Source organism: Typopeltis vanoorti, chromosome 4 (genome assembly GCF_054136105.1).
Source record: "Typopeltis vanoorti isolate ZY-2024b chromosome 4, IOZ_Tvanoo_1.0, whole genome shotgun sequence".
Lineage (NCBI taxonomy): Eukaryota > Metazoa > Arthropoda > Arachnida > Uropygi > Thelyphonidae > Typopeltis > Typopeltis vanoorti.
This window is the reverse complement of record NC_143552.1, coordinates 79,993,613-80,019,742: the sequence shown is the minus strand read 5'-3', so window position 1 is coordinate 80,019,742 and position 26,130 is coordinate 79,993,613. Positions and strand designations below refer to the sequence as shown.

The 26,130-nt window shown below is 35.6% G+C and overlaps 1 protein-coding gene across 1 annotated transcript in view; it reads right to left on the bottom strand.

Moving 5' to 3' along the window:
* LOC150107438 (aquaporin-like) overlaps window positions 1-26,130 on the bottom strand; it is a 153,613-nt gene that overhangs the window by 6,855 nt on the left and 120,628 nt on the right. Inside the window, exon 4 of the mRNA XM_090391296.1 lies at window positions 20,378-20,495. Within this exon, the coding sequence (XP_090247422.1) occupies window positions 20,378-20,495 (118 nt within the window). The remainder of the gene's footprint in view (window positions 1-20,377; window positions 20,496-26,130) is intronic.

Below are 26,130 nucleotides of genomic sequence, written 5' to 3'. Positions count from 1 at the left end.
TCATTGATAGTCAGCTCCATGCTATCAATGATTGAATGAGGCTTTCAGGGGCGAGAGATTGCGACAGACAACTGCTGCTATCTCGTGGTTCTATATGCTAACAGGTATCTAATTATGACTGCAGTACTATAAATTCTACGATCGATTTTTGAGCTGTGGAGTCAAAAACTCGAGTTTTCTACAGAAACTATTCAGCTTACCTTATGCCAAAGATCGATATTTCTACAGTATACTACCTAGGCATCCCCCGTCAACTAAATACTGATTAAGAAAACTTTGTAAGTCTATTATTTAATCCAACTTAAATTATTGATTAGTTTTAATATTCATATTTGGGTTGATTTTTAAAGATCTGGTTTATAATCTATAGACGATATTGTAAATGGAGTTAATCTTTCTAGATGCCAAACATGAAACTTTTTCAAGCTTGAGGGTCTCGGTAAGGAGGGAGGTCAAACAACGGATGATGAAATTCCTGTCCCTGAACACATCTCATATATTCATGCGCACAACCAACTCTAATTGTTGGCTAACCAATCCAACAATTAGAGTGATATTGTAAGATTAGAGCAAGTGCAGTTATTTACAATAAGCGGACTCGTGTTACTCTTAAATGTTTATATTTATGCAAAGTATCGATATATATTTTATTTGCTATTTTTGCTTATTTAAACGACTTGTGTTTATATAAATGAAACTAATGAAAAGCTTCTGTTGAGAACAGAATTTCTTACAAAATCTATTGGGGGAAAAAATCTATGGTTTTTCCAGCAAAGTGCACACTTTTCTTAAATAAAACATTTTATTCAATTCCAATTATTGTAGAGATGTGAAGAATATCCCTTTTGCCCTAGTTTTGAGTATTGCATTATTTTTGTAACGTTAGAAATAAATAAGCGACCATATACGGTAGTATTATGTCTTTCTTCAAAGAATTGAAAAATCATGCATTTTCTTTTATCTCTAAAACATTCTTGGAAGAGATAAAGAAAGAAATAGGATAAAATGTGTTGTCGTCTTAGTGATTTTTTTTTATTTCACGCTTGTGTGACAATCACTTATCTTTTGTATCGTTACTATTTTTGGAGAACGCGTAACCGCTCTCTCTCTCTCTCTCTCTCTCTCTCTCTCTCTCTCTCTCTCTCACACACACACACACACACACACACACACACACACACACACACACACACACACACACACACACACACACACACACACACACACACACACACACACACACACACACACACACAATAGTGATCCGAATACGATAAAGTTCAAAATCTCTCAGCGGTTGGCCTTTTTCCTTTGTTGTTGCAATGTCCAGTGACTGATGAAGAAAAGATGGCTGCAAACTGAAGAAATATAAGGTTTCAAAACGTGTCTCTGAAACAGAAAGCATTTGGTTGTTCACTAGCATACGAATACGATCAAAAAATGAGGACTGTCTATATAAAACCTACGATATCAATGACATTTATCGTCACTGCTCTTGTTTTTCATCGGGAATGTTTTTACCAGTCAAAAACTTGCATTCAGCTCTCTGTTAAAAGAGGAACCACACCAATCATTTGGCCACTATTTTCATTGATTGCCACTTAAATATCTTTTTGGCCATTTTAGTGAATGATAAAGATGTAAGATATTTAGCAAGGCGTCATAAGATGCCAAATTTTCTTTTTTGATTTTATAAAATATTTCCTATTACGCTTGTACGTCCTCATAATTCCTTTTATGAGGACGTACATTCCATCTTTCTTTCTTTCTTTTTTGTACGTAATTATCTGAAATAGAATCATGGAGGAGAAATATTACAAAATTAAGACATTTAAAAAACCGCTAACTTCAAAATATATTAAATGACTCCAACGCCAATAAAGGTTTTCATCCTTCTTTGGTCATCTTTGGAGGAAAATTAATTCTATACGTAATTAAAATTTTAATTAATTATCGTTTTTATGTTTTACTTGTTTTACTTTTGATTGATTATTTATAATTAAAGAAATTTACGGCGTATTGCATTATAATTTTTAATGCTGTGACCACAAGATACGCAAAACGAATTTCTTAATCACCTTGATGGTACAATTCCTTGATGCCATTCTTGAAAAAGCGTAAAACTAATCCAAGCGGAAAGGAGATGTTTAAATAAGTAACCGAGATTTGGCCACAGTTTGACTGTTTTATTGAAAACTATTAATCAGTCTTAATTATTGCGCAGAGGGGAAAAATACGAAGGAAAATTTATCAACAGTTTTATTGACTCACTTGGGATGCATAAGGATGCGAATGGTTATTTTTCTTCATAAGTACTTGCAAAGAACGTTATCCTACCTAAGGGCTTGAAGAAAGGATTTCAGAGAATGTGCTTAGAATATCACGTATTTATTAATAATTACAAGAATTATTAAGGCTAAAATACGACCTTCTATGCCTGAAACTCGAACCTGAATATTATTGATTCTAATTAGAGTAGGTAATCAGATTTAAAGACCAAAAAAAACACGGATACTCTTTGGTTAGCAAATGGATGCGCTAACCTCAAGCGATACCTTAAATGGCTCCGCACCTAAGCCTATAAACGTATCGTATGGAATACAAGATGTTATGCATATGAAACGTTTATGTGGAAAGATCGCTAACGATATCGTTGCGGGTGGGCAGATATCAGCACAGTACTGTTTACATTTTCTCATGTGAGTGTCTGTGATTTCGTTCAATTTAAGTAGATATGCTTGGAATGTTAAGGGACCATAAAGTGACGCACTTTCCTGATATCCCTCACTCACTGGAAGCAGTTAGTCTTACTATCTTGGGATTGTCAATAGTGTTTACATATGTTTGACTTATGGTTAGAGCATACAAAGAAGAAGAATGTACAAATATTAAACCAGATTCGTGTTAATTGTTTACGCCGACGGCAGGTCATTTATAACTGACCTGCCGTCCGCGATTTTAAACAACCGAGATCTCGTCATAAATCTCTAATATATTTCACTTAATGACTCTCCATGCTCTCAAAGAATCCTTTTTCACAAAAGAAGGGAAAAAAAATTAAGATCTCCAAATAAGTTTTTTAGTTATTTTTTAAAAAAAACATTCTCTTTAGGGTTCACTAGAGAGTTGCTTGTACCCAAATGGAAAGTTGGGTTATCTTACACCCACTGGCTGAAAGAGAGCACTGAGTTATTAGTACCTTAGTATCCAACGAGTCCATCCTTGCTAGACAAAAATAAGTAGTCTCACCTTCCTTTGATAAGCTATTGCTTGCGTCAAATAAAGGTTAACAACAAGAAATATCTTTCCACCTCCCAGTACCATCTTACATTATAACAAATATGGAGATGATCCCTCTTAATGACACCTTTCATCAACAACAGTTGAACTGTGTTTTTATTTTAACTTGAGAAGCTAAAGACTATTTGTATTTCTACATGGGCAGCAATATTCCCTCATTTTCCAGTATCCTGAGAGTCTTAGTTGGAGATGAAAAATTAATAAGCCAAACTCTACTATGAAAACTGCGAAATTAATCCTAGCATTACATAAACCAATATGAAACGTTTATTGTTTTTCTTTTTGTGTGTGCAAACCTCTGTTCCTTTTTCCTTGGTTATCAATTGAGGATTTTAAAACCTGTACTTGCTAATTCCCTTATTTGGCTGTTTCTTTAGAAATAAATATTTAAAATACAGCAAAAACTGATACGTTCCAAGTATAAACATATCAGGAAACCTTGGCTGGGTTCCGAAACAGATCTTCAGAAGTTGGAGGGAGGAAGAAGAGTGGGGGGGAAGCAGTTGCGTTTAGCCATTATATGATCAATGCGCATATATTAAGAACAAATGATTCAGTTAAAACCGTATTGAAACTTAGGTTTGCAAAAGATCTCGAGATATGTTGTGTATTTCTAAGAGTGTGTTTCAACACCGAAATTGTATATTTTCTCGGATGTGGAGCAAGGGATGCGGTTGATTGACATATCCGAAGTAACCATCCATCGAATCAATGGGGGGAGAGGGGATGAAAGAGTGAGAAACTTAGAAGGATCTGCTGCATTTCGCATCAACACAATAAACAGTACCCGAGGAAGGACGGAAGATTACAGACTGCGGTAAAGTGACGCTCGTTATTCTGCATGTCAGAAACATCTGCCTACGCATATTTTAATAATTTATGGTAGAACACAGTCGTTCACTTATTGGAACGATGTCTAACCCCCTGTTGTGTCTGCTTCGGCAGGAAGACCAGCTGATCTAATTTAGATGATGTGCATACTACGTGGTAAGCTTTTTTCGATAAGCTTTTGCTTTTTTTTTTTCTTTCGTTCAATCAAAACTTTGCTGAAAATATTGGCTAGAACTTTATAAGACCCATTTACTTTTTTTTTCTTGTAAAACTCCTCGAGAATATGCAAAACAAATCAATGTTAGGATCTTCTCTCACCCAAAGCATAACGTTTACTAAAAGTATCACACGTTTTACTAATCCCAACGTATACTAATTATATTTTTATCATATTTCGTTCATTATGTGCATGTTTAATACAGAAGAAATAGACTTTCGCATTTAAAGCTTCACAAGATGAGGAAGAGCATGCTACGAAATAGTTTCAAAGAGTTCGCTGTATTCCAATATACTGCATGTAGTCGCGAATGACAATTAGAAAACTAATAACTCCATGTGTAAAAATTACCATAGAAAATAATATAAAAGTAATGAAAGTGAACTCCAACCACTCCTGCAACCAGGGGGAGTTTTAACAACAGATACGTTCACGAGAGTTAGTTGCCTATCTTGACGTTCTGTAAATTATCTTGAAATGAAAATGAAATGAAAATTTAAAGGAACAAAAAAATACTGAACACATTGCTATTTGTTTTTGTTATAGCACAAATCATTTTAACAAAAAATATTGGCTCATTCAAAGAAAACAAAATTGAAGTAATTATTTATTCACTGTTTTTCGAGTTGAAGTTGATTTCTTTGAATCGTGATTTGATAATGTGTTAGAATGGAAGATTTGAGTCATCTCTACCTGGGAGGGTGCACAGACTACTGCCACCATCTTGTGTTCCTAATCCTGACTGGTATTATTGTTTGAAAAAAACGTGTAGGTTCTGTGTTCGATTAATGCCGATTAGTGCATGCAATGTAATCAAAGCAGGCGCTTTAATTACATTACATGCATTCGAAAGTTTTATTTACTTTTAGTTGTTACGACTTGGTTTACTAGTTTAAAATTTCATTTAAAAAGATGTAATGCAGTTAATATGCTTATGCGCGTGCGCATGTATGTGTTCCTTTTTTAATAAAAAAATCAGCTAATGTCTTTTATTGCCTTATAGGGAGTAGGCAAGACTGTTTTAGCCTCATCTAACTTTTGGAGACTGAGTGGGCAGTTCAATCTTCACTGGTAGCCAATCAGAGATAGCTGAACTAAGGCTGTGACTAATGAAGCGACAAGCAGTCAAGAGACGGCTAACAAGTGCCGCCATCTTGTGGTAGCTAACACTAACACAATATTTTTAATGTCTGAAAATAGTGTGGGTTCTACGGTCGATTTTCTTGAGTTTACGGGGTGAAACACCCGAGTTAATTGATGTCTGTGCCAGAGATCGATTAACTCAGGAACCGGTCGAAAAAAAGGCTTAGAAAAAGTTCCTCTAGTCGACGACTAGAATTGAATTCACGAAGCTCTTTCTTCGGGCGATTTAGCGCTGGGGAGTGCAAATACCACTTCCATTGAGCTACATAGGCTCCTGTTCCTTTTCTTATTAAACTTCAAATAAAACAAAAAGTTCATATTTATTAGCATTCTATTCTTCACCAAAGATTATTGAAAAACCATTGCAAATCGTTTATAATCTGTAGATTTTATTTATATGATGTGATCATTAATAAGTAATTTGAATGGACACACACTAACAGAAAAAGCGTGGCGTTAATTCCAGATGCTTGCGTAGAATTATTCGTTGCATTTTTAATATGGTAGGCGTTCATAGCTCTATGGAAATGGCATTTGCATTCATAGCTTTAGGCCGCCCTAAGAAAGACTGTTATAAGTTATGATCTACTCGCCAACTAGAGGAACATTTTTTCTGTCTTTCTTCGACCGACTCCCAAGTCACTAGATTTCTAGTAAGGGAGAGTAAAGTTTCCCTCTCTGAAACTCGAGTTTTTAATCTCACATATGAAGAAAATCGACGTAAATCTCACGCTATATCAAATAATAATACATAGGATTAGGGAAAAGGAAATGGCGGCAGCTGTCTGCCTTACTCCCCTACCTAGATTTCATCCAAGGAGGAGAGTAAGGCATCCCCTATTGAAACCATCGGTTATCTCGGGCCAACTGAGGGTGGAGATTGGCTGCCAACTAATGTTCAAGAACTTAAGGCTAAATCGTCTTGCTACTTCCTTTGGGGAATATAAGACGTTTGCAGATTTTTGTTTGCTATGTCATTTTAATATCTTAAATCTCCGCTACGATCATGAAATTTTTCTCTTCAAACTCAAATGCACACTCGGTTTCCAATGTAGCAACAAAACAGAACCAACAAACAGACGGACATCAGAGTAAACAGAAATAAATAAACAGTTTGTTATCAGCATGCAAGGCAATAAAACTTCAAGCGACATAAATCACCATTTGCCCTCTTCGGTATGATGATGAATAAGAACAGAGTTATTCAAAGTTCAGAAGAGAAAAAAAACGAGGTGAAATGCTAGAAAGAGAATTAGGGAGGAGGGAATAGGAGATTAAAAGAGATCGGTTCGTGTTTCTCAAGTAGTAGCTCTAAAGCAGAATGTCATTTCCTCCTATTTTAAGATTATTACTGTGACCTTTACGATGCTTTTTTTCCTAAAAGACTTGCACTCTTAACCCTCAGTTTTTTTTTTTTTTAGGCTAAGTGCATGCACGATATAGAAATTGCTTCTACAATAAGCAAAGAAGCAATAAGAGCGAAATTCTTTTCGCTCAAGGACGAATAATCTCTCTCTCTCTCTCTCTCACTCTCTCTCTCTTTCTTTCTCTCTATTGGAAAACAAATAAATGTAGCGGAAAATGCGCTCTACTAAGTGAGTTCTTTGTCTACTGTTTCTATCTCTCAGGAAATGTGTTTTGGAAAGATATCCGCCATATTTATGATGATATGTGGAAAATATAAGAATTATTACGCAATTTCAAAACGTCTAACCCGAAGAGGTTTCAAGCAATTCTATAGATTAACGATATGTTTGTTGATGCTTGTTATTGTATAAGTTCCTTCGGTGGTTTAGGGCTAACGTTCCCATTTCTTGGAAGCTTAGCTTCGATAGCATCTTAAAGTCCTTGTCAGTTGGTGGTTATTTGTTGTGTCTTCTACCGGAACCAAGGTTAAGACTCGCTTAATGGAGAGATTAGTGGATGTTTGAGATCGATGGAGGGGAAGATTTTTGTCTGTTTGTTTTTTTTTTCATTCTGGCTAGCTCTGTGCTGTGAATACGAATACTTTGATCAGACAGCGAAAGTAACTAAATATTTCTGCAATGCCTGATATGTAATCTTATATTAATAATGACTAAAATTAGCCGTGTGTGTGTGTGTGTGTGTGTGTGTGTGTGTGTGTGTGTGTGTGTGTGTGTGTGTGTGTGTGTGTGTGTGTGTGTGTGTGTGTGTGTGTGTGTGTGTGTGTGTGTGTGTGTGTGTGTGTGTGTGTGTGTGTGTGTGTGTTTCGTGTTAGCAAAGTTACATAATGTTGTCGTGAACTAAGTTTACCTTCCTACAAAACTTCTTAAATGCTTTTCCCATTCCTTTAAGCTATGTAAACAAACCGAAGGCAGGATTATCTAAGTCTTTAATCGAGCACAAAGTCCTAGTAGCAAACATGATCTTCGAGTGTGAGAAGTGACGTACTGTGAACATTTCGTCAGCACACAGTTAACTCTATCAAGGGAATACGTGTATATATATTTGTTTAATAGCGCTCAAATGCGTATTAATATTCGTTATGGTGCTTTGTTTTGTTTTGTGAAGTAAATGTACCTACGAAATGATTGTAAGATTCATCCATTAATAAATCGTTCCTATTTTGCACTGATTAAAATAGTTCACTTGTATACAGAAAAGCGACTTGTGATTGCGATCCTGTTGACAATGGCATTAATGGATTGGATTTCAGACACCAATTGTTTGCTTGTGTTGGTCGCGCGACATTGTCCATTCAACCAGTTGCTTCTGTCAGCGAAAGATTAGAAAAGTAGTGAAGGGTTGGGGACACTTCGCCTACTTTGTGTATCGTTTGTCAAAGAAACAGAATAGAAATGGAACACTTTCAGAATACTTCCTCAGAGGATTGGGGGGGGGGGCGGAAATTATCATACAAAGAAAGCTGTTTGTAGTAATTAGGCAGCTCATTTAATTTAAACAGTCATAAAAAAATACGATCATTGTCAGTTTGTTTTGTTTTGTGATGCTGGCTGTTGATTATTCCTCTACACACAAAAATTAAAGAATCTCGGCTAACGCTTGTCGAGTGACGCACTAGTCTTGACTCATAGAGGTTGGTTGGACGAGTTTATGGGATAAGATAGTGAATGCTTTAATTTGTCACGAAAATGTTCGCAATGACCACCATCAATTCTCTTGGTCAGTGTTTTACTGATAAGAATTTATTAAATCGAAAGCGTTAAGCAGTAGGGCCAAGAACAGGAAAATTTGCGGATACAAAAAAAAAACGGGCGCAAATATGGCTGAAGAACAAACAGTGAATTGACAGAGTAGAAAGAGATTTCGTGAAAATTCCAAGTTATACGTAGGCAGGGTTGAGGGAGTGAACAGAAAGGAAAAGAAGTCCCCACTTTATACAAAATAATGGATGTATAAACTTTCGGGCAGATAATTAATTGATTTAATTTTATTTTTTTAAGAGAATCCACAAAAAAGGGCTCAGAATTATTCTTATGCACCAAGTAAGTTGAGGTATCAGGAATAAAATTTTAAAATTGATATCTAAATCATATGTGAAAAAAAAACGAACTGTACAGCCAACGACACGACGAGAGAGAAAGAAAGAGAATGAAAAGTAAAAGATGTATTTGTCATCATCATCATCTTCTTCTTCCTATCATGTATTAGGCCTCGGGACCTGTTACGGTCTCATTCCATCTTTTATATTGCCCTCCCAGTGATCTTCTCCACGGGTTTGTATTCACAGTATTTGTTTGGTGATTCTACTATTGTCCATTCTTTCAATGTGTTGTTACCATTTCCATCTATAGTTGTGGATATATTCTATTATTGGTTGTTCATTTATTTTTTTTTATGATCTAACAAGGTGTATCCTGTGGTTTGTATAGTTCTGTAACTTGAACATACCCTTCCGTCCCCCAAATACATGCATTTACATATATAAATTAACACACGAGTATAAATCTAAAATTTGACATTTCAAAACTGCGTCACGTGCTTCCGAAAATTAAAACCAATTAGCGAATTGTTATTCACATCAGAGAACTATACGCAAATCGCACATCATACTTCACACACGCGTGTTTCATTAAATGAATTAAACTCACGTGTCAAAGAGTTCAGACTTCGCGTGCATTTCTGTGAATTTCATTTCTAAAGCCATGAACACGTGACAAGAGCTACACGAGGACAACAGTGGTAATGCTATAATCGTGGTGATAATACTTTCGTCAGTTTTCGCGCGTTGTAATCTTAATTAACATAAAAGGAGGAGAAGAAAGAGGAGAATTTGCTGGGATGTATTAGCTACATCCTGTTTTCAACATTTAATCCTTTTCCATCAAAAGTAAACAGAGCAGAGAAAGAGCCTTTTCCTACCACTTTCTCATCAAGTACCTTTTCCGTTTCTTAATTATGTTCCGGGTTTATAGCCTGCAACTTAATCGCTTTTCGTCGGAAATTTGGCGTTAAGGAAACGCCAGTGAAAGTGAGGTGTTTTGTGAGATCATATTAAAGCAAAGCAACATCGAAAATCCTGCCTCAATCCCATCAAGGTAATGCCGCAGTCATTCCAAGCTAAGCCCCCTAAAGAAATCATGTTAGAAAGCTTCTGCGTTTTCTTATTTATTTCCCCGAGAATAGACACGAAATGGTGGTTGGAATTAGGGATCAACGCAAATGTCGAGCGAAAAATTTAAAACGATAAACCGTGTGTGTGTGACGTTAGACATCAATGCGTACATGAAGCCCTTCGAGGCCATCGGGTATGATTGGAGAGAAGTAAAAGATGGGGACTTCAAACTCAGTAAAAGTTGTCTGCATAAACAAAAACGCAGCCCCCCGAAATGCAATAATTTAAATTCAAATGCACATTTGGAATTACTGCAATTTAATATTACGAATAACCTGAGGATTTTGGCCATAATTACGAATATTTTGAAAATTAAAAACAAAAAGTGTTCGTAAACTCAGTATACAAACTATATTTCTATTAATTTTATAAATACTGTAATATTTGAAAATAATTTTTAAAAAATCTTTAAAAAAACAATACAGTTGTTGCTAGTTAAGGTCCAGGATATTGTGGCAACAATGGAGGATTCATGGGATTTGGGACCTCACCTCCTGCGTAGTTCATCTGAGTTTGTAATAAGAATGTTTAACTTCACTAAATGTTTCGTACTCCTATTTTACATTACAATGGAGTCAACATATGCTAGTGAAACACAGAATAAAGAATTAATTGAAAGTAGCAATTTGGTTTCTAATGCAAAAGTGTGCACCAAACTGTGAGATTGTAATAAATCATTTCCCCAACAGCAAAAACTTGTGCATCATATGAGAGTTCACATGAACCAACAACTGCATGGATGCAATACTTGTGGCAAAGCATTTCGCAAAACTTATAAGTCACATGACAACCCACCAAAGCAAAACAACTGCTGCACAAATGTGCAACTTGTAATAAAACTTTTTGCCAGCATGAAAAGCTTGTACGTCATATGAAACTTCGCAGAAATGAAAAGCAGTATGTCTGTCACACCTGTGATAAAGCATTTCTTCAACTGATAAACTTATGAATCATATGGAAACTCGTGCATTGGAACGTCCTCACAGTTGCAATACCTGTGGAAAAGCATTTAATCAACGTGATAAACTTTTGCACCATACAAAAATTCACACAAATGAACGATCTTATAGTCGTGATACTTGTGAAAAAGCATTTCACCAACGAGACAAACTTGTTCGTCATTCTAGGATTCACACCAATGAACATCCTTATGGTTGTGAGCATTGTTGTAAAGCATTTAGCCATCATGATAAACTAGTGCAACACATGCGAACTCATACAAATGGACGACCATATAGTTGTGAGAGCTGCTCCAAAACATTCAGTAGACATGACAAGCTTGTACATCATGAAAAAACTCCCATAACCTAAACTGTGCATTATGATGGGTTGCAGCTTCTGGAAGATCTGTAAACAATTTATAGAATGATTAATTAAACCCACAAGCACTTCTTGAAAATTAAGTCATGAATTTTAAATTGAGTGCTACTCATTTTCATATGTAATTGTCAAGAAACGTTTCATGTTAGTTTTGCATTTCCTATCAAATAAACATGAATTTTATTTAAAAAGAAAAAATTTATAAAAATGTAGCTCAGTGGAAGTGGTGTTTGCATTCCTCAGCACTAAACCGCCCAAAAGACTTAAGTTCAAGTCTAGTCGCTGACTAGAGGACATTTTTCTAAGCCTTTTTTTTTTCGACCGGTTCCGAGTTAGTCGATATCTGATACGGGCAAGCGGGTTTTTTCTCCCGGAAATTCAGGTTTTTCGTCCCGTAAACTGAAGAAAATCGACCGTAAAACCCACACTATTTCAACCATTAAAAATATTGTGGTCCGCGCGGTTAGCCGAGTGGTTACGCGCTCTGCAACCATATGCCTGGGAAGGGAGTGCCTCGCGATCGATTCCCGTCGAGGAGCTTAAGGATTTTTCTCAGACATAGGCAGGGTTTTTCTCTCCCCATTTTATCTGGGGGTGGGGTTTCCTCCTGCAAGCAGGCAAAACGGCTTCTACGCTTCTACAGACATTGGATACACCGAGAGGCATAGCACTAGCCACTTTATCCTTGGGTACGGTTGCGGTTATAAGGAATATATATGCTCGACAGTGTAAAGGTAAAAGAGGGAAAGATTAAGAAAGAAAGAAAAGATATTGGGTTATTGTTAGGGACCACGAGATGGCGGCACTTGTTTAGCCTTGGCCAGCTATCTCTGATTGGGTAGCAGTGGAGATTGAACTGTCCACTCAGTCTCCAAAAGTTAGATAGGGCTAAAAAGACCTCATCTACTCCCTCTAAGGGAATAAAAGACGTTAGCTGATTTGACTTCCTTAAGGACGATCATTATTTAAATAAGATAGCTATTGTTGTCCGTTCGTCAACCTTTGGTAACTTAAATCGTTTGTTTCTCATCAAAAAAGAATACAGAGAATCTTGAAAGACCTTAAGAATTATCGGAGGTTATGTCGTGGTTTGGTTGTAATGACAGCTGAAATAACTTCGGCTGTGAAGTTGGTGTATTAAGTCTATTAAATGAGTGTTGTTTATCCATCCAGGTTTGCCCATTTTACGGAATTAAACTAACTGACGTAGATTACGGTAGAAAGTTGATGAAAATAGATCCCTTAGGAAAATTATATCCCCATGGACCGTCTTCATCCTATGTGTTATTACAGCATCATTATAGGAAAGTGCAGGTGGGTTGTTATCTATACTTCAAATAAAGATTCTACAAATCCATGAAAGACAAATAATCCAGTCTTTCAAACAGAATTGTCAATAACAGGATGCTTGAATATGGTAAAGTGTGTGCTGTCGTAAGAGAGTAAACAATTAGCTCTTGTTGAACACATGAAATTAGCAAACATAATAATAATAAAAGGTGTTAGGTTATTATAACAAGCCAAAAGGCTATTTTACCGGCGACATAAGTTAAGTTTAAGTGAGATGGTAAATCCCGTATTATTGTACAGCCGGGTACGAAACTCGGATCGAAATCCTAGAGTTTCATGCCGAAAAAACTATCGGCAAGCCCAAGTAAGTAATCACTTGGGTAGTACAACACCAGGGCAACTCGGAGCAAAGGTGGAGCAAGATCCGTCACTGTCCTTAATATTCTCTCACAATGTAAAACGCATAATATATAATAATACATAATAATAATACATAATACATAATAATGTAAATACAGCTCCTAGGAGATGTATAAATACTGTTTTACATTATGAGAAGAGGTAACTACCCAGACCGGTTTGAACCCTTTTTGAGGTCTCATCAGTGCGTTTTACATTATGAGAGAATATTAAGGACAGTGACGGATCTTGCTCCACCTTTGCTCCGAGTTGCCCTGGTGTTGTACTACCCAAGTGATTACTTACACTTGGGCTTGCCGATAGTTTTCTCGGCATAAAACTCTAGGATTTTGATCCGAGTTTCATACCCGGCTGTACAGTAATACGGGATTTACCATCTCCCATAAACTTAGTGTTAGGTTATTATTATTATTATTATTATTATTATTATTATTATAGGAGTAGGCGGGACCTTTTAACCCTATCTAGCTAGTAGCCAACGAGAGATAGCTGACCCATGACTATCACTAATAATTATAGGCTGCAACCGATGAGAGACAGACAAACAAGTGCTGCCATCTCGTGGTCCCTAACAGTAACACAATATTTTAATGTTTGAAATACTGTGGGTTTTACAGTCAATTTTCTTAAGTTTCTGGGAGAAAAAAAAACCTCTTCCCAGAGATCGACTAACTTGAGAACCATTCGAAGATAGGCTTAGAAAAAGTTCCTCTCCAGTCAGCGACTAGGCTTGATCTTAAGTCTATTTTTGGGTGGCTTAGCACAGAGGATGCAAGCGTCACTTCCACTGAGCTACATGGGCCCATTTTGATAATGAAAACAAGCTAACGCCTTTTATTCCCTTATAGGGAGTAGGCCAGGCGTTTAAACCCAATATAGCTTTTTTGGAGACTAAGTAGGAAGTTCAATCTCCACCAGTAGGCAATCACAGATAGCTGGCCCATTACTATCGCTAATTATAATTAGCAAACATAATAAATAAAAAAAATTCAGCTGACGCCTTTTATTTCCTTACAGGGAGTAGATGAGGCCGTTTTTAGCTCTGTTTAGCTTTTCGAGACTTAGTGGGTCTTCACTGGTCGCCAATCAGAGATGGCCGAACCAATATTATTACTAATTTTAAGCGGCATCCAGTGAAGAGACGATAACAAGCGCCATCATCTCGTGGTCCCTAATTCTAACATAATGTTTCTAATGTCTGAAAGAGTGAGTTCTACAGTCGATTTTCTTAAGTTTCCAGGAGAAAAAAACCCTTGCCTGTTCCAGAGATCGAATCTCGGAAACCAATCGAAGAAAGGAGAAAAAGTTCCTCTAGTCGGCGACTAGAATCGAACTTAAAACGCACTTTTCTTCGGACGGCCTGGCGATGAGGAGTGCAAACGCTACTTCCATTGAACTACACAAGTTCTACTGATAATAAATAAATAATTAAAATAATAAACAGACGATAAAAGTAATAACTTCTGATAATCCCTAACTAGGGGACTGAATCCATTCAAGAAGAAAAAGAACAGGAAGAAGAAGAAGATGATGATGATGATGAATGCGTTGTGTTTGGTGTAAATCGTTTGTTTCATCCCCTTTCAAAAACGAATTCATAGAACCTTTTAAGACCTTCAGAATTTTTGTTTGGTCCGCTGAACTTTCTCTCTGACTCCCACATTGCTGAGCTTACTTCTGATCTGAATGCATCTTTGAATGCGGATAAAATATTCATCAAACCAGCAGATTCTTGAAATACAATTTGATGAAATCTAAAATTATTCACTCACTTTGTCATATTATGGGATGTTAATCGGATATATTCCTTGTTTTTATTATTGTCAATAGACAATGCAGCAGTTTTAGATGACTAGATCGGGATTGCTGTTTGGAACTGCATCTGAAACGATTAAGGCTATGATACCAGTGGATTACGTTTTTTAATCGCGTAAATTTTGCTGCCCGGGTTTGGAAGGATGAAAAACTCGAATTATAGCGAGGAAAAAAAGCCTACCACCTCATTATGACGACGAACTCATTTGTTTTTTTGCGACTACATGGGATTCATACTCAGGTATTTCCATCCCAAGGGTATCGTTGGTAAGGCGGAACAACAGAAGCTACTAAAAATTCCTTAGAAATATCAAGAAAAGACTTATTCACTACCTTTACCTACGTCTAGTTGCCGGTATGAGAAGCACTTTCACCGATGCTAACACTTAACCATGAATCTGTCTTACAAAGTGTCGATACTGATAAATCACAAACAAAGATGGAAATCATTAGAGATAGTCAAAAACATGGTTATCTCTAAGTTCTGATAGCATTCGCGTGTAATACCTCCACTTATAATAATAATCGAAGTACATCTGATTTACGCTTATGTACTTTTTACAAATAATTCTGTGTGGTCTAATTTTGACAGCAAAAGTCCTATTAAAATTCATATTGAAATGGCGTGACAAATTTTATTGAAGATCCAAAATACTACTGAACGCGAAACACACCTAAAAAGCTAAAAATGTCCTTAATCTTTTAACATATGACAATCTATGACTGAGAAGTATTCAGACTATTTAGCATATCAAGGATGAATATAACCTTTTACACAATATCTGAAATGCATACTTGTTATGTCCAAGTATCAATAACTATTGTTGGTTGAAATATGTTATGGGTTTTGAGATGTTGCTCGCTACTATTTCTAGAGCTAAGTCGTGGGTTCCGAGTAATGCTACTCAGTGCCCTGATAAGATCACTCCCTGAATTTCAAGTGCGACATTTTAAAAACAATGCATGCTAATATCCTCGGGGCGCAGATACGGACTGAATAACGATGGTACCAGTAGGGATTATTATGTATACGTCTCGAGTTACTTATTCAGCATCAGATTAATGCATAAAACAGCGCACGGATCAGCATTCAGACCGACAACATCGTATCTCGAATTGCCTTTTTTATGACAATCTCGCATACAAAAGCTGTGAACCTGTAGCGCTGCTAGAATTGTGAGTGGGCTAAGAATTACCTAACCAAAAACTCTCTCTCTCTCTCTCTCTCTCTCTCTCTCTCTCTCTCTCTCTCTCTCTCTCTCTCTCTCCTACAGACTGAGCATCTGTTACTTGTTGCTCTGACTATGGAACGTTAATCGAGAAAAGAGAAAGACAGAGAAAGTTGAGAAGAAAAAAAAATTTTATTATTATTATTAGAAAGGTGAACAGTTCCATTATTTGATTTTACGGATTCCTTATAGAGCGAGAAAATTACAGATGACAAAATCCGATGGACGGTTACCAATGAAACAACCAGCACAAGTGAACATCTGTGTGAAAGAGAGAGAGAGAGAGAGAGAGAGAGAATTGGTGAGAGACAAATTACTAATGAAATCCATCTAAGCTCTTCTGCACAAAGTGAAGGAAGGATTTTTAAGGAGCTATTATGACCCGAAGACTAAGCAAAAGTTATGGCTAATATCTTTGGCTAGAAACCAAACAGACTTCACACACTTATTTCAGAACTTTTTGGTTATAGATAAAGAATGAGAATTGTTTCAGCGATTTGTTCTGTGTAAATGTTGATTAAAAGACTACAACTCAACCAAAGGAATGTGGAATAGGATTTCTCCAGGCGAAGTAATCATAATAATCTTGAGTGGTCTTGAGTTCAATTAGCTCGGAATTGCGTTGGATAAAGAAAAGTTATTCCAGCCAGGTGAGTACGATAAACCTTGTAATCATTTTTTAGTAAACAATGCAAAGAAAATAATAATAATTTCTATATAATTTCAAAGATAATGCTTTGATTACTAGCAAAAGAGAAGTGGTCCTAAAAGACAGCAGATGTCTGATTGTTTTTATTATCATTCCCGGTCCTTCATCATTAAATAATCCTATTACATATTTGCTTTTGGTTAAAAATCAAAATTAAGTATTATTTTTATTTTATTTTTATATTCCCAACGTTACTAATGATAGACCTTCATGGGGAAGACCTTCAAACTGTGGAAGATAAACACATTTTCAACCCACGTAGCAATTCTTCATAATGCGAAAAGGTACTTAAGTTGGCGATACTGTTATCTACAGCCTACTCGCTAGTACACAAAAAAAAAAAAAAAAAAAAAAAATCTTTTTTTTTTTTCAATGACAGTTTCTCCTTCTTCGAGACCTAACAGATCCAATCGAAATCCACACTGAGTTCTTCAAGCTGTGTTGTTTCTTCCGTATTGCATCGGAGCCAGTTTCCGCTTCACTACTCTTGGTAAATAAAGCCACTTTGCGATCGAGAAAGACAAATGCAAGTCCCTGTGTCACCTGACGATTTTCCTTCCTTCCTTCCGTCGGAAAGCCTGACGGCACGGGGTGGTGTCACTTTACTTAAGGTGACAGTCGATTTGTCACCCAAGACATCGAGTGCTAACAACCCATTACCCTGTCGTCCCGTATTACGAACTGCAGGTAACCCTCTATAAATAACATATGTCGGAAAGCCCCAGAATCCTCTCCACTACGGAATTGGAAGACGGCGATGTGGAAACTTCCTTCCTTACCCCTCCCGCCCCTCCCACGTGTCGCAGGTAAAAATGATATATCGCAGCAGAAATTCCAAGACTTTGTGGATCAAAACATGGAAGTGTTCCTATGGCAACAGTGTAACCCCCAAGTTTAATGGTTTTTATATACTCATAAGCCAGGAGAGTTGAACAATAATTCGCAACCACTTGATTTCAATTGACGTTGCTTAGTTACGCACGTGCCATAGTTTCTGCTGACAGTAGGTGGAACTACGAGTATATTTCAAAATCTGACACAGTTGGTTAGTTTCATTTTATGGATGAAAACAAACTGAAAGAGAATTCGCAGTCATAAGGATTTTGTGTTCCACAAAATATAATTATTTTAGTTAAAATATTATATAAAATATATATTTACAATAAACGATGAATTATATAGTCTTTGAAATAAGTGCGAGGAACATGTAGGAACTATTTCGCTTCAAATGTATTGGTAACTTAAAATCCACATACATTGTCCTCAAGTAAATCCAAGTAGCAATTCTAGTGACTGTTCATACCGTGCAATGAAAATATAAAATGGTATTATCAGAATAAAGTCGTATTTTTGAATTTACCAGATCTTTTTCTGGTTGACCATCAAATGACGCTACTGTAGTTAGCACAAAACTGCTTCATTGGTCTAATGGAGTAGACTGTTGAATCATTCGCTGTTTATTTCAACGCTTTAGTTGTTACCGAGAAGTTAAAACGATAGATTGCATGTTGTACCTATCGTTTGCTATTACCATTCCATCAAAAAAATGCAGATTCATCAAAGAAACAGAGCACGTGCGTTAATGGAAAAAATGTTCAAAGGAACCCTTGAGAAGCTTGCATTCAGAGAAAAGAATAATAGAAATGAATGATTTTTCAAAGTTGGAAAGTAGAGTAGTTATTTTTATTTATTTTTTTTCTTTATGGAATTATCAATTGTTCCCCATGGATCAAACTTTTAACGAACGCTTCTATTCGTATACTCAGAGACGTGTTTCGGAAGAGTTTTTATGAGAAGGTGTGTGGTGAAAATGACTATGAGAAGTTGCTCGGTAGAGTCTGCGCAGAAATTTTTTTTTTCCTAGGGAAATTTTATATCCTCACGATTAAAAAAAAAATAATAATACGTAAATATTCAGGTTGCCATACTCTCTCCCCGGATTACTCTAAAATCATTGATAACAATGATCTTAGCTGTCGGTGCAACTTGGGATTGTTATCTGCTATCCCGATTTCCAAAAGTTAATCAGAGTTAAAAGAACTCTTCCAATAGTGAATTGACGAGAAAAATACCAAGGTTTAATTTTTTTTTATACTGAGGAGTTTCAAGTTTATTAGGGTTTTTTTTTTTCTTTCCCAAGAACGACATGGGTTTCTTGAACAACTTGCTCAACTCCGTCTATAAGTTTATAACCGTCTGTGATGATGCTTTGGAACAGAATGAGCTACTAGATTTCAATCCATATGCTTATTATTTCAGTATTTATGGTTTGGAATTATGGCCGAAGATTGAGGCCAATGGATTACGTCTGTAAATTGCGTTCTTCTGGGTTTTTTTTTTTTTTTTTTTTTTTTTTTCGGGTTGCAAAATCTACTATCGTCGTATAAGATTGGATAACTCACCTTCGATTGAAAAGTCCATTTAAAGGTTCGCGTCCTTAACGGATAATTCGAACCTAATGACGGAGATGGTTTATAAAGCTGATGAATCACAACTTGCAGTTCTAGAGTTTCTTTTTTTTTTTTCTTTCTTTCTTTCTTTCGGGAGTTCTGTTAATAATGCAGCGAGTCAAAACTTAACAATATCAATAAGAGAGTACATTTCCTCGCGTTGAATATTTCTACAAATAGAAAATAACTAAAACGAACGAGTTCTTTAAAAAATTGTATAGTTTTACAATAACCATATAAAAAATAACGAAATGACAAGCGAACTTTTAAAATCACCAACTATTTCCCATTTTTTTTTTTAAATATTAATTCATTCCCTGGTGTGTTTTCGTATTTTATTCATTTGCAGCTAAACTCGTCTCCAGTCTACCGAATGTTACCTTCAACTCTCATCTCGAGCTATCACGAGGACTATTTCGAACGCCATGAAATATGCATGATCTCATCCACCTGACACTGACGATGCTGCATTGAAATACAACACCAGGAACTACCATTCCATTCTCTCTCTCTCTCTCTCTCTCTCTCTCTATCTATCTATCTATCTATCTATCTATCTATCTCTTATTCAGAGTAATCGTAGTCGAGTGCATTGTTTTGTTATGTATGAAAATCTACGACCATCGTCACAGATTTCTTTTCCCAATAAAATACAGAAAAAAAGACAGAAATTATTCAGATTTCTGCAGTTATTACGAAATAAATGGAAAGACATATTAAATGTGCTCCATGTTCTTCTCAAGGTATTTCTTCGATTAATTCTATATATAAAATCATCGCAAAAATAATCATAAAAAAGCATCTCTGGGATATATCGGATGTAATTTAGATTTAATGAATGAAATACTATTTCGGGATATTATCTAAACCTTTGTTCGTTTTTATGGACGAAAATTTGAGGAGAATATTTCCAGAAATGGTTGAGCTATGGTAATGTTCGATTAGAATGAGAATATCTGAAAAGATGCCAAATATGACGAATAGATTACATTTTTTTTAGAGTTAAAATATTGAAAGAACCATATAAAGTAATTAAAATTTTTTTATCAGACTTGCCTCTTTCAGCATCTTCCGCTGATTCCTTCACAACTCGAACAATTTTCTTACTGTCGAAGATGTATTCATATATAAGGCCAGCTATTAAGCCTCCCGCTAGTGGACCGAACCAGTATACCTGAAAGAAAAGAATACTTAGCAGATATTTCCCAAATACGAATGCACAATATTGTAATTATTCTTACCGCAAGAAAAACTTAGTTGGAAAAATTATAAAGATTATTACATGTCGGTGTTTTCAATGAAACAGAGCAGTTGAAATAAAGATTGCACGTTCTCAAAATCCCGTACAAATAGTACGGGATTTTGAGAACGTGGATAAGACTTCAAATCAACATACTGTACTGTCTATGTTTCCAAATTCTCTAATAATTAGAAGAAGGATATTTAAAAAAAGGTTTCCCTCCTCAGTTCAATTTCAGATGAATTCATATTTATCGTTCTGTGCCTCTTTGCTTATCGCTTTATTATTACATGAGGGAGGACAAGAAATTCTCCCCTTACTAGTAAACTTCGCTACTAATTCTCTATTCATAGCATAAGTTTCATGATTGATTTTTTACTTTTTTCCTCATTAACCTAAGTTGAATCGGCACTTTCTCGTTATAATTATCTCCAAGTTTCGAAACAAATGCAAAATAATCAGCAAGTCCATAAATTTCGTGTCATACCTGCTTTTATTTTCGCATAACTGATAAGGTGAACGGTGACTGTAAGCAATGTGTCTTCCCCCCGCTCTCATCAATAACTCTCACGGGCTGCTCTTATGGAGATCACATTTATTTTTGGAGAAGGGTTATGGGTTTTTGCTTTGTTCAAAACTTTTTAATTATCCTGTACTGTTAGATATCAGACTTTTTTTTTTTTTTTTAAATAGAGTGTTCGTGATGTATTTTACTCAAATGCGCAAAGAATAATTTGAAATTCAAATTATTAACGTTTTAATCTAAAAATAATCAAAATCCTTCATAGATTTGGTTTCCTCCTTTTTATTTCATAAATATTATCATCATATTTAAATTTAAAATAATAATTATCATTCCTAGCCAAAATCATGAAGTTAGTAATGACCAAACTGGTTTACTAATACTCCGACAGATGGCTGCACCTTCTAAACTTTATATGACAGTCATCATGAAGAATTTAAAAAAAAAAAATAATTTTTTATGGCTTAAGTGAAATATTTACTTGTTTGTACATATCCGTTTAGCCAAGCAAGAGAATTTAGTTTGAATCTGATCCAGAAAATGAAGTACCATCTCTGAAAAATGATAACGAATAGTTCTAAATCATATTTCTTGCATTATAAATTATTATGGCTCACTGATGCAACAATTTCGTTTTCAAACAAGTTTATTTTTAATATCTGACTTAAAACAGTGATCAGAAATTAGCGTATATGTCGGCGTACAGGACGACCGGCGTATAAGACGAGGCCTAAATTTTAGGTTATTTGTAGGTTTTAAGCTTATGTCGGTTGTATAAGACGACCCCCCAATTTCTTGTATTAATGCAACGTTAAGTATTGTTGTTTTTTATCCGTTATTTTTATATCTATGCATATCCGTTACTTTTTTGCATATCATAGATTTAGTATTTACGCGAATTACCCTATTTAAAAGTGATTAGCCCCAATTTAATTAATTATTAATTTTGCATTTTTTTTTAGATTTTAGGATTATTAAAATTGTTATAATTTAAAATCATTGAACAAGCAAGCAAAAAAACGAAGAAAGTATGAAGCTCGATTTAAAATAAGGATAACTGATGTGGTAAACCAAACTAATAATTGTGTTGCTGCAAGAAAGTTTGACATAACCAAGAAGATGGTAAGAGAATGGAGGAAGAAAGAAGATATTTAAAAAAAAAAAATGCCAAAGACAAAATGTGCAATGAGAACGGGGATGATCGCACCTGGAAAATCACGTTGCAAAATGGGTACTCGAACAAAGGCAGAATGGTTATCTTGTTACAAGAAATATGATTAGAGCATATGCACTAAAATGGTGAAGATTGAATCCAGATGAAACTATAGAATTTCAAGCTACTTCAAGATGGTGTAATCGTTTTATGAACAGACAAAATCTGGTAATACGACAAAAAACGAAAATTGCTCAAAAACTACCAGCAGATCTTGACCACAAACTTACCAGTTTCCATAAATTTATTATTCAATTGAGACAAGAATATAAATTTCTATTGTCAAATATTGGAAATATGGACGAAACTCCTATGAGCTTTGATGTGATAAGCAATAAAACAGTGGAGTCTAAAGGTAGTAAGAGTGTGCTAGTTCGAAGTACAAGTCATGAAAAAACAAGGTTTATGGTTGTGTTGTCATGTTTGGCTGATATAACCAAAACTAATGATCATCTTCAAACGTAAAACTAAACCTAAGGTAAAATTTCTTTCAGGTGTTTTTGTACATTTTCACGAAAAAGGATGGATGGACGAAAATGGTGTGAAATTATGGATAAATAATGTGTGGAACACGCGACCAGGCGGTATAATGAAGAAACGCAGTTTATTAGTATGGGATATTGTTCGTAGTCATTTAACTGAGAATACCAAAAGTCTTCTAGAAAAAAACAACACAAAAATTGCTGTTATAGGAGGTGGTTGAACTTCTATACTGCAACCACTAGACGTCTGCTTGAACAAACCATTTAAAGATCACATGCGAGAAGAGTGGAATAATTGATGTTGACTGGTGAAAAATCATTTACTAACGGTGGATCTATGCGCGCTGCATCACTTGATATGTTGTGCAATTTTGTGATCAAAGCATGGAATAAAGTAAAAGTAGAGACTGTAATAAAATCATTTAAAAGGTGTGGTATCTCTAATCTTATGGATGGTACGGAAGATGATCTGCTGTGGGACACTGATGACGATGAAAACGAAATCAATTCACCGGATTCGAACCGGGATCCATATGACGATCATTTAAACAATGAATCTGAAGAACTATTTTCAACAGATGATGAAGAAAATTAACATGAAAATTAAGGTTAATAATTATTTGTTTTTTAAGACTTACATCTATTGTAATATTTTAAATAAATTTATGTAACAAAAACTTAATCTGATTTGTTCATAAACACTGCCTATTTCCTATTTAGGTAGTTACGATGTATTGTACCTACCTAAATGTTCATCCAAGAAATTAAACTTCCCTTTTTATACTCGCCCATGATTTCGAGGGGTTTTCTGTAGTATTTGAGAGTCGTCTTATACGCCGACATATACGGTACCTAAAGATTACCTAATTACCTTAAAACAGTGATCAGAAATTACTTCAAGTTAAATATGTACTCTAAGGTAAGGTAAATGAAGTGCAACCAGGAAGAAAATTGCAAATAACGAATTCTGCTAACACAAAAAATATAAGCTACGTAATTTCGCTTATTTTAATATTTTTAAAACTGGACGACTAAAGGCTTCTTCTCAGTACATATAAACGGAATCCTCTGCTGACAAAATAGCCTCGTAGTGGAGGGAGGAGAGAATCTACCTTGTAGTCGTTTGCTGGCTTATCGACCCCTGAAATCCCATTTGATTTTCACATCCCCGTCGTTCGCTGATAACAGCTTCATCCTGAGCAGGCTAAAGTGAAGTGTTATCTTGAAATCTTGCAACGAAATGATCATCCCAGAAAGAAAAAAATATATCTGTGCATCAGAAGATCTTACAAGTTTGTCAGCACCACAGCACTTCCTTCAACCAGAAAAACGATTTTTTTTTCATTCCTCCAAACAGGCTCGCAAGACAGTAGAACACACGCCATTCACATAATAATATTTCGTGAAGTCAAATTTCAGTCAATTCCACTTTCTGTAATAAAAATATCTCTATATAACAGAAAAATGCAATGATTTTTCTGCTTTTGGGTAAATTATTGTAAAACTATGGCGATTGGTTATTTGGAATAGTTCGGCATGATATGTTTGCATTGTTTGAACACCAAAGTATCTTTGACAATAATACTAACTTAGAGTCCAACGCCAAATCATCCTTCAACAATCTACATGGCCAATGGATGAAACCACCAGCTAATATACACTTGAGCATGGTATTTGTAATGCGTTAAAAGAATTGACTTAGACCCACTCTCTTCAGAGACTATAAATTCAGCTACTAATTCTTTTTCTTTTTCTTCTGGTCAATAGTTCCACATTTAAGATAGGAAATCTGAACATTTGGGCATGTATGACTTACTTTAGCACTTTAAATTGCTCATAAGATGCTAAAGATATTCCTGTAAATCAAGGACCAGTCGATCTCATAATAGGTTTCTTTTTTTTAAACTCTTTTGTCTGTCTTCGTTATTTCAGAGTAGATCCAATTTCTGCTTTAAAATACCAGTTCTAATATCAGGCGTATACGCTACACAAAGTCCGCAAACAACGTAAATTACAAATAATACAACAGGAGAGACCAAATCTGGAATATCTTACAACAAAATTGGAAACTTAACTAGAATATAAAGTAATCTTTGGATGGATAACAGGGAAAGAAGTTAACTGAGTTCAGCAGAATGGTTCTAAGTTGTGCATCGTTGGATTTGTGTTCAAAATGCTAAAAATATCATTAGAGAAGTAACAATCATACTAAAGATCTTATTTCACATCTGCTATAAACAATATTAAAGTGAAGCAGTGATGTGATGATTCAGAAGTGAAACATTTGTTTGTCGTAAAGTAACTTAAAAATTATTTCCTCATAATGAGAAGACAGTATAATAACTCCGGTCTATTGGCAGTTTAGAATAAGAAAACAGGAAGAAGATAGAATAGTGTTCTCCTATGCTTCTATTCTTCGTGAAGGATGTAGGGGTGGATTCCTAGTCCACACTTTCTTCTTTTTCTTTTGATTTCTTTGAAGAAGACAAATAAATGCATCCTAAAGTGCTTTCATTCCCCGAATATTCTAGCGAAATGCAATGTTTATCATTTTTGCTCATTTGCTTACTTCTGGCAGCTGAAAGCAATCGGCGAATAAATACTTGCTATATTTTTATTCAACCATCCGTGTCATTACTTCTTGTACGTGTGAAATCCTTCGAATGGTGCAGCAAATGCGAAATGTCTAGCAAGATATTTTCGATTTACACCAGCCCACAAAAAAAAAAAAAACGAAAAAAAAAAAAAAAAGAAAAACACTAATTACAGAAAATGCATTGTTAGTCTTTTCGTTAAATTGTGATCGCGAGAACCCCTTTCCGATTTGACTTTTCCTTCAGTGTGCACTTGTTAATCTATTTTTTTTTTTATTTCTCCAATTTAACAACCAACAACTTCCCTTCCTCTCACATCTCGTAAACTGCCTTCAATACTCTTACAGATTGGTGGGGGGGGGGGGGAGAAAGAAAGACACAAAGAAGAGATGAGACAGAACGCTGTGATTTAGGACACCTTGAGGTGTGTGTGTGTGTGTGTAGTCTGTTGTTAGTTAGGTAGGTGATGAGAAAAGTAGTTGACGGAAAAAGGGCTTGACGATAATGGGCGTAGCGAGAGGCAACCGAACGACAACTGGGTTTATTTCGCCGGACTTATTTCTCCGAGAAAATTAAAGGAAGACGTGAAGCAGAAGGTAGAGATGGAAATAAATGAAAGCGAGAAAATTCAAGCCACCCACCGATCAACGAGTATTTCAGTATGGTGGCAGCAGTAGCCACGTCACAGTCTGTCTGTCCCTCTCTCTCTCTCTCTCTCTCCCCCGCAGAACATTTTGACACCCTCCAATATTGCACC